Source organism: Nanorana parkeri, unplaced genomic scaffold (assembly GCF_000935625.1).
Source record: "Nanorana parkeri isolate BGI_ZX_2015 unplaced genomic scaffold, ASM93562v1 scaffold856, whole genome shotgun sequence".
In the NCBI taxonomy this organism is placed as follows: domain Eukaryota; kingdom Metazoa; phylum Chordata; class Amphibia; order Anura; family Dicroglossidae; genus Nanorana; species Nanorana parkeri.
Window position 1 is genome coordinate 736,933 of NW_017307124.1, and position 10,135 is coordinate 747,067.

Genomic DNA, 10,135 nt, shown 5'->3' on the forward strand with positions numbered 1-10,135 from the left:
TTTGCTCGCCTTTTGAAAATGTTACTTGCCTAGTCATTATGTTGACCCAAAGGCTAAATTCTTTACGAATCACCGATTTGCGAGAGATATAGAGTAAGAGTTGTGACTTTCCTGTGACTTTACTAGCTGCCTGATTGTTCTAAGTCAGGACACTAAACACAGGAGTCAAATCTTAAAAATACATTCAAGTACTTAACTATTAACAAGAATGTATCTTCTTTGTGTATCACTGGGCTGTAGATCCTCAAATCATCTCCCAATTCGTGCCGACACTGTTCTTCCTTCTGGAGGGTGGCTACTTTTGTTCCCCATGGTCCCTGTATGTGTTGTAAAGTAGTCACCACTCCAAGCTCACTCCCACGATAGGCTACAATCTGAATACAAATTACTAAACTAACATGAGATTGTAGTCCATCATGGGAGTGAGCTCGTAGTGGTGGCTACTCTACAACACACACAGGGACCATGGGGAACAAAAGTAGCCACCCTCCAGAAGGAAGGACAGTGTCAGCACCAATTCAGAGATGATTTGAGGATCTGCAGCCGAGTGATATACAAATAAGATACATTTCTGTTAATAGTTAAAAGGTACTTAAATGTATTTTTAAGATTTAACTCCTGAGTTTAGCGAGTTTAGGGTAACTTTAAGGGTACTGAGAACAGAGACAGCCAGACAATAAGCATTTTGAAAGGAGGTCCATGGTAGCCCCATTTATCTATCTTCGTATATTTCTTTTAAGATGTCATTACTCCGTGGCAGGCATTCTTGATATATTGGGGACAGAATCTTGGATCAGATCTGGGTGACAATTCCAATGGGTGCAATGGCAACACTCCAATAAAACAGAAGAGACTCTGCCACATCCGATGCCACCATACTTCAGAGTGCAGACTGTGTCAGACACCCCCTCCATCTATCCATACAGGCAACACATGCTTCTAAGGTGCTGGAAATCAACTAAAACCCAACTTTAGAGTCTTTGTTGTGATCTTTGAGAATGTGTTACTTCACAGTATAGGCAGCTAGAAAGGTCAGAGAGGGTTTATTTTAAAGCTTTTTTTTACTGTTTGTAGAGAATATGTAAATAGTTGAATGTCCATAGTTTGGGCATAGATGGACTTTACCTATTCAGCAAAACAAAGCTCCACGCAGTGTCATGAGACTAGGTCACATATTAACAACTGCAGCCTCTGCAGCGGCATCTTTTGAAATCAGAAGCAAGACAGCCAGACTCTTCGAAGTGAAGGTGTTTAAAGGAAAGCTGTACTTTTGTTATAAAAAATCAGCTGGGATAACCAAATCAGGAATCCTTGGTCAAGGGTCCTTCTATAGTCACATGGTTCCCATAGACATACATGTATATTGCTTAATCCAGCTGACACTGTCCAGAGTGGACAACGCCTATATGCACATTGGAATACTGCCCCCAGCATTTCATGCACACAATCAACAACATGCCCGTTACAGAGGTTCCATGTCACTCAGCTGAAAAAGTAAAATATATACAGGACTATACTGGAAGAATGGATGGGGAGTCGTGATTATAACCTCTCAGGGGCAGGGCCCGCCTAACCATCTTGTCTTGAATTGTATTGTAACTGTAATGTCCTCCTTATATTGTAAAGCACTGCGCAAACTGTTGGCACTATATAAATCCTGAATATTATTAACAACAATAATAATAACAATAGGGTGCCACCATTTTGAAGGGCCTGTTTACATGAGAGTGAAGCATGTTTAAAACAGACAAAATGGCTCTTTTGATGCGGTTCTAGTTTGTAATTGCATTAAAATCCATTTATCTCCTGTGCTTCCCCATAGTTCTCTTAAGGGTCACGGGAGGGCATATACTAGCGTCCTCCCGTGACCCAATGCTCAGTATACCGCGAGCTATAGCTCGCGGTATACTGAGACCGCCGCAGCCGGGACAGATCCTGACATTACTGTCGAGATCCAACCAGCTGCGTGACAGCTGGCTCAACCTATCTAGAGGCAGAGCCAGCTGTGCCCGCCCCCTCCCCCATCCGTTCCTCCAGTCAGTGCTGGAGGCTCGGAGCGGGGAAGGGGGGAATCTCGGCGGGGAGCCGTGACTGACAGTCACGGCTCTCTGCAGGGAGATGATCGAGAAGTGAGCGAGCGACGGTATGTGTTCGCTCACTTCCCGATCTATTGAGCCGACGTGTGACAGTTTCATTGTCACACGTCGGCTCGAAGTATGAGGACGAGTGATTTCCACTCACCTCATTGTTCTCCTTTAGGCAACTCCGCATAAATAAAAAAAATAAAAAAAACAATTATAAGATGCCTGCTTTGGTCTTGTCTGTGCTTCCTTAGCGCTTCTGCTCCCAGGAAGAAAAAAAAAGGTTAATCTAGATACGACGCTCTCCAAAAATTAGACACTTTGCTTCGGAGTCACCAATCACCAAATCTAAGCCCCGTCACATGATTGGTGCTGATTTAGCCCGGGACAGGCTTGACAATCCGGGAGATTTTTATTGCTGCCTGTGCTTCCTTCATCTCTTGTTGTTCTTTCAAAGAAATAAAAACTTAGGGGAAGTTTCCCGCATGGATTTGGAAATGGCGATAAAACCTTTGTGGCTGCATTGCTAATGCGATTGACATTCAGGAATACACATATGACTACTAGAGGATAATAAAGCCCGAAAATAACAGCTAGTGTTGGAAAAGTAAATCCAAATGTGTGCTAACAGAAGATACTCTAACCCTTCCCGCTAGTAAAATAAATCATTCTGCTGAGCACCACCTACATCCAACTCGACCATGTAATATAGCCATCATGCAAATTCAGAACACAGCAATCCTTAATGAGATCATTTACTAATGATGGCTATAGACAGGGATAGTTTGAAACCTTCAGTACAGCTTTTAACTGAAAATACAAATTCCTGGAATGAAATAGTTCCAACAATAGTGGAAATTGTTGTTTGTTAAAAAGAATTTTAGATTGCTTTAATGCCAATGTTGACTTTGGTGGTTCAATATCAGGAAATATCAAAGCCATCTGTGACAGATTGATGTGGAACACACTCCATTTCATATACTAATCTTCATTCATCCGTCCTGCTCCTCGAAATGTCACAGCTGATATACCAGAACCAGGAAAAAGTTATTTCACACAATCCATTTGCATGTAGACATTGCATGCAATCTAGTGTGCAGGGAACTGTATGTTGATGTCCACTATGAGGGCATTTTAAAGCAGAAATGATCCACTGCAGGACTCCAGGAGCACTTGCCAAAATTTACAAGTAAGCACGACACACCTTTTCATTTGTTCTCCACCAATGATGCAAGATCTATGCTCCCAGTCACCATGTTCTGTGACAATTTTCACAATTTTTCACCTTCAGACCTCGGACCAGCCCCAACTCCTGCACCTTCAGAACTCGGACCAGCCCCAACTTCTGCACCTTCAGAACTCGGACCAGCCCCAACTTCTGCACCTTCAGAACTCGGACCAGCCCCAACTTCTGCACCTTCAGAACTCGGACCAGCCCCAACTTCTGCACCTTCAGAACTCAGATCAGCCCCAATACCCTCAGACCTTAGATCAGCCCCAATTACTGTAATTATCACACACCTTCCCACTTCCATTCTGTAGCCCCCGCACTTCTCCAGTCGCCTAGATACTTCCGGGTTGCCATGGTGACACCTAGCAGTGTGCTTGGATAATTTTTAGGAGGCCTAGAGCTTAGCCAGAATCACCAGTAGAGGGCTCTGAATAGTAACCTGGCAGGGGAAGGGTCCTCAGCACAGGAGGGGCAGCAGTCAATGGCATTGGGTGCCACTTATAAAGGCATCACATGCCACCCAGACATGCATACTAGAGATTACTGTCCCGTGGTACAGAACATTAATCAGCTTCACATACATTTCAATCAGTAAATGTGTGCCACAATTCAAAGACCAATGCCTCTGCAATATGCCAACCTAATATACTCTGCAATCAAAAAACAAAACCAGACACAATCAATAAGTAGCGGCAGAGGAAAATGTCTGATTGCCAGTAAGAGCATCTCCATACCACATGGGTTTTCTGTCTCTCTGGAAATGCTCCAAGCTTCAGAATCTTAAACAGCTGCGCTCATACAGAATCCAAATAATGCTAAAAAAAAAAAAACACACAAAGCTGCAGGTTGATTTCTCCCCATAAACTTCAAAAGGCCAATGCTAAAAATAATTGCTCATAAATTTCTAAAATTGGCAGGAAGGTTTCACCTGTCTCGAACAAGCGTTACAAGTGTTACTGTGAAGACTGGAAATGACAGGGCCACTTCACTGTCTGCAGCAGGTCCCAAGGCTGGTCTTCCACCTCCATATTCATGTCGCTAATCAAATGGTTAACGGGCCAGCACATTTGGGAGAAACGCTCTGCATTTCTATTAAAGGAAATACCCATTGCCTGGCTGTTATGCTGACCCAACACTATGTTACATCATTGACCTGACACTAGTATGCGCATAAGTGAAGTCAGTGTAAAAGTCAATGGTCCTCTTCTGCATTCTTGTTCTGGGTTAGTGACTCCATCGGCCATAGGCTGCTCGAATTTTAGCCACTTCCTGCACAATCTTCCACAGTGTGAGCTGTGGGTGGCCCTGTTATCACCAACACCAACCACCAAAAGTCGATCTTTCAGTAGTCGAAGGAGCCAAGCAGAATACCGTCATCCGAACATTGACAGCATCAAATCAGATGCCGACACTGTTCCGGTATTCATCATCCGCAAGTCCCGTCGGCGGTTAGAATACAATAACTAGCAGAGGAGATTCCTTCATCTACGCTTTTTGTAGTGGAATTGACCAATATTCCGCGTTTAGCCTGCAAGGCTGAACGAGAGGTCTAAAAGGCGTAAATGCGTGCGTTCCCATATCTCATGAGACTGCATGTGACACCGTTAGGTACGCCATTATCACTTATTGGCACCCCAACACACTTAGCTATTGCATGCGCGTTGCATCACACCACAATGCAAGGTAACTTATTATGCAATTAAAAGAAGAAAAAAAAACCATCATGTACCTCTTCAGTGCAATTTAGGTGTTAATGGGCTACCCTGCCGCAACGCACTAACAACACGTTGCATTGTACAGGTGTAAATGGGAAGGGGGAATTCCATGATTGGAGGACAGACCGGTCAAATGACTATCAGGGCCCGTGACTGAGTTCTATTCCCGCATTTCATTGTTATGAATGGCGCTCCAGTTGACTTCTATAGCAAGCGGAGCACAAAGCACCCTTGTAGAGTACAAAGCATTATCAGCGGCTGCCCGATGGCAGAAGGAGGAAGACGCCAGATGTGGAAGCAGTAGGGAAGATGGCAGCGGCAGAAAGCACAAAGCTGAGGGAAGGCAAACCGAGGAGGTAAGTCTACCATAATGAACTGAATTGCCATAATGAACTGCCATAATGAATTGAACTGACGCCAATTGTTACTGTGGCGCGCCAAATGTTAATAATGGCTTTGAGGCCTCTTTCACAGCAAGACAATCTGCGTCCAAAAGGCATGCACCCGTGCCTGTATGGATGGGCAAGTTCAGGGTGGCCTGCAGCCGTGTGCACCCGCATCCTGTTATTGAGTTGTACAGGAAGCTACATGCAGCAGCTGTCCCTCCTGGGCGCAGGTTTCTGCATGGACGTGCATGTGAATGAGGCCTTGAACTCAATACAAAAAAAAAAGACATCCTCTATCTAGTATACACATATATGGCTCAAAGTCTTCCAAATGCTTGATCTGCACCAAAGCAATCATCCCTCAGGCCCCGTGTATAATTTATCATAACACAAAACTGCAATCCAATATTGCCAACCAGAACAACTGCAATTCTAGCGGATACACAACTGCTTTACTGGACAAGGCCTAAAAACTGTTTTTACCGGTATTCCTTAATTTTATTCACTGAAATCCATCATTTCTCAGTAATCTGAATTTTATCTCACGAGTCTGTATTTTACCGCCACCTGGAACGGCTCTGCTTCTTGGCTCATTCACATCACCAGCTTGGACTGTGTTGTCGAATGCAGTCCCAACTCAAGCACAAGGCAAGTAGCTATATGTCCTATGGCTTCAGTTCACAAAAATGCGCTTGCTTGCTTTGAGCTGGAGAAAACAGGACAGTTCTGCAGCACACAGCAGGGCAAGGTAAACAATAAAAGAAAAAAAGAACAGGACAAGAATGGGTCATGAAGAACACACTGCAACAAAGGGCAGCGCAAGTCCAAAAATTGCATTTGAGGCATGCACTCTAAGCACGTGCTGTAATGTGAACGAGTCCTAAAGAAGACTTTGTATAAAAATGCATTTATGTTGCAGCCCAACACTTGAATAAGGGCCCATTCACCCCAAAACCAGAAGGAAATCGCAAGTCAACAGAGAGTCCTTAGGCTTGCAATTGTACCTTCCCATCCCTTGCATTGCAAGCTGTTTTTCAACGAGTGCTAATGGAAGGGCACTGCAAATTGAATGGGTGTGAATGGGGCTAGTTCACGCCGGATCCATTGCGTTACGTATGTTGCGCTGTTCTACCAACGCAGCAGAGCAGTGTGAACTAGCCCCATTCACTTTTCGGTGCCTTTTCTATTAGCATTCACTGAAAAAACTATTGCAACGGATCGCAATGCAACAGAACCGGTGTGAACACTTACCTTACAGCCAGTTTCCAGCATGCTCATCTAGGCCAGCATTGCGCAACCTTTTTTCTGTCGGGGGCACACTTTAAAACTGTGTAAAATCTCAAGGCACCCCAGACTAAAATGTAAAAACTAAAACGCAAATAAAACCAATGTGTGGCCCCCCCAAAATCCATACCAGATCCCTAGTAGGGGACTGGTATGGATTTTAAGGGTGACCCCTGGGGGAAAAAAAAAGGCGGTTACCACCCTTTCACATCAGAAGCCTTCCTTCAAATCAGGAGCCCCCCCCTTCGATATCAGAGTCCCTCTTTACATGAGCAGTCCATCCTCCCCCACCCTCCTTAGTTTCATTTGTTTTCATGGTGCTGGCAGCCGGCCTACCTGTGCCATGGAAGCGCATGACACTTTGCCAGAGCCCCAAGGAAGCCAGATGGCACCCTGGTTAAGAAAGGCTGGTCTAGGTGATGGCAACATTGCTGGGGCTTCTTGTGGAGTCCTGGGAAAGCCGAGAATCCCGATACCCACAACAACAAACCCAAATGTTGTGAGATTTGGCACCCTGAGCTTTCCCATGATCCTGCAATGGTCCCGATGAATGCCAGGAAGCGCCCAGAAGCTTGGGTGGCATTGTGTTATTACATGGGGGGCTCATGCGTATGGGTGGCTGAGCCTATACAAAGTAAATACCGATATATTTCCCCCTGCGACGGAGCAGCATGGGCCTCCTACAGAAGTCAATAGCTGTATACAAATATGATTCACACTATGTACTGACATGGAATGATTAGCTGCGGATGGGAAGAGGGACGCAGAAAGATTGCATCCAGGGACAAGTATTTCTCCACATCCACAGGTACCTTCCATCTATGAGGACATGCGGACAGGCACGGACAGATGCAGCCGCTGTCACCCTGTCATTACCTTAAACGGGCACAGTGGCCCCATCTGTACGGGGACACACCTGGAAATCCTGCCGCAAGAGTCCGCAGGTAATTTCCCAGACACCCCGTGTACATGAGGCCAGTGAGATACTCAGAACGCAGGAGCAATGGATCTGAAATGTACCGTTTATTTACACTTCCCAGACCAATTTCCCTGCGTTTAGATAATACAGACGCAGTGGGCTCATAGAGGAATGAATCTTCTAGTCATGCTGCAGGCCCTCTCGGATCATGGCGTCCCCTGTATACGGTGCAGCGATAGGACAGTCTCCTCCAGCATTAGGCTTCCAGGCCACGAGCTGGAGTAAACAAAGCAGCTGAGTGGAGAGTGACCTCCCCCGGACTGAGGAATGCCGAGCGTCCCCCGCCAACACTGACACCTCCTGGAAGTGGCCATGCACTGACAGCAGCCAGCCACACACCGTACACTTCAATGCACTGAACCCAGGGAAGGCCTAAAAGAGGCAACAGAATGGCAGCCATGGGAGTGCATGGGAGGACTAGGACAGCTCATCACGCTGGCCCAGGCTAAACCTACAAAGCTGGGAGGAGGAAGTAGAAGAGCTGCATGTCATTACATATATGGCTGCCTGAGTCTAGGCCAGGCCACTAGACATGTGACTTCTACAGAGGGGGAGGGCTCTCTATACATGAACCTGATGATGGGGTGCCCTGCTAACAGATGTGGGGTGCACACAGGGCAGATGAATGGTGACAGATGTAAAGGGTAAATCAGGTGAGGTGGACACAGGCTGCGGGTGAATAGCACAGCATGCAGGGATAAGGGGGTGCCCTGGCTGGCCGTGTTGGGGTACACATAGGTCAGATTAAAGGTGACGGATGTAGAGGGTGAGGGGGCAATGTGTGTCAGGCTGGGGGTGAATGGCTCAGCATGCAGGTTAAGGGGTGCCCTGGCTGTCACTGTTGGGGTGCATTAGCTATATGCCCGCCGGTGCACTGCTAGGAATGCCGCTGACGCTGTCTATCATGCTGCATTGGGTGTGCATGGTGCTGGTCGGGTGACGAGCCGCACATACCTTCTGCGAGTTCTGCTGCAGGACATTCTGCTCCACGGTCATGGCCCAGCTCCTCCTCCCCTCCCGCCGGGGTACACACAGCACACTACGCGGGGCTCAGGGCGGCGGGACTGGGACATGAGCCTGCGGGGAGCCCGGCTACCGCCCGCTGCTGCCTCTTCTTCCAGCACCGACACCGCCCGAGTCTCCCCAGCGGCCGCACACAGCTTCACCACTCCCACTGCTCACATGGAGAGGGCGGCGGCCTGTGTGCAAAGGCACTCCGCCCAGACTCAGCCTCCCTGGACGATGACTGCTGCTGGGCTCAGTGTCTGCTATGATCTCTGTCGGTGTCTGCACTGATCTCTACTGTGCGCTGATCGTCTGTGTTTGCACTGATTTCTGCTGTGCGCTGATCGTCTGTGTCTGCACTGATCTCTGAGTCTGCACTGATTTCTGGTGTGCACTGATCGTCTGTTTCTGCACTGATCTCTGATCGTCTATATCTGCACTGATCGCCTGTGTCTGCACTTATCTCTACTCCTCTGTGTCTGCACCGATCTGTTATGTGTGCTGATCCTCTTTGTCTGCTCTGATCGTCTGTGTCTGCACTGATCTCTGCTGTCCACTGAGATCGCCTGTGTCTGCACTGATCTTTGCTCATCTGTGTCTGCACTGATCTCTCCGCTTCTCTGTGTGTGCACTGATGTCCGCTCCTCTGTGTCTGCACTGATCTCTGCTCATCTGTGTCTTCACCGATCTGTTATGTGTGCTGATCGTCTGTGTCTGCACTGATCTCTGCTGTCCACTGAGATCGTCTGTGTCTGCGCTGATCCCTACTGTGCGCTGATCTCTGTGTCGGCACCAATCTCTTATGTGCGCTGATCTCTGTGTCTGCACTGATCTTTGCTGGTCTGTGTCTGCACTGATCTCTCCACTCCTCTGTGTCTGCACTTATGTCCGCTCCTCTGTGCCTGCGTTGGTCTGGGCTCATCTTTGTCTGCCCTGATCTCTGCTTGTCTGTGTCTGTACTGATCTCTCCATGTCTCTGTGTCTGCACTGATCTAGCCGCTCTCTGTGCCTGCACTGATTTTTTGTTTGTCTGCACTGATCTCTTATTGTCTGTGTCTGCACTGATCTGTGTGCTCATCTGGGTCTGCACTGATTTCTGTGCTCATCTGGGTCTGCACTGATTTCTGCTGGTCTGTGTCTGCTGTGCACTGATCTACACTTGTTTGTGTCTGCACTGATTTCTGCTTCTCTGTGTCTACTTCTGCTATGCACTGATTTCCACTTGTCTGTGTTCGATATGCACTGATATCTCTGCTCGCCCCTGTCTGCTATACACTGATCTCCACTCATCTCTGTCGGCTGCGGCTCTGCACTGATCTCTGTGTTGTGTATACTGCTCTCATCATCCGTGCCTACTGCTCTGCACTGATTTCTGCACTTCTTTCATCACTATCTGCTGCTCTGCACTGATCTCTGCTGGTAGTCACTGTCCTATTCCACTGATCACTGTGTGC

General features: G+C 47.3%; 1 protein-coding gene across 3 annotated transcripts in view; it reads right to left on the reverse strand.

Annotated features, from left to right (window-relative positions):
- Positions 1-8,860, reverse strand: part of USP25 (ubiquitin specific peptidase 25) — a 104,897-nt gene extending 96,037 nt beyond the window's left edge. For 2 of the 3 annotated variants that reach the window (XM_018565526.1, XM_018565525.1), the window contains exon 1: positions 8,631-8,859. In XM_018565526.1, the coding sequence (XP_018421028.1) occupies positions 8,631-8,672 (42 nt within the window). In that variant the 5' untranslated portion in view covers positions 8,673-8,859. Of the gene's footprint in view, positions 1-8,630 lie in introns of all 3 variants that reach the window. The other variant, XM_018565524.1, reaches the window with a different exon arrangement.
- Positions 8,861-10,135: the final 1,275 nt, after the last annotated feature.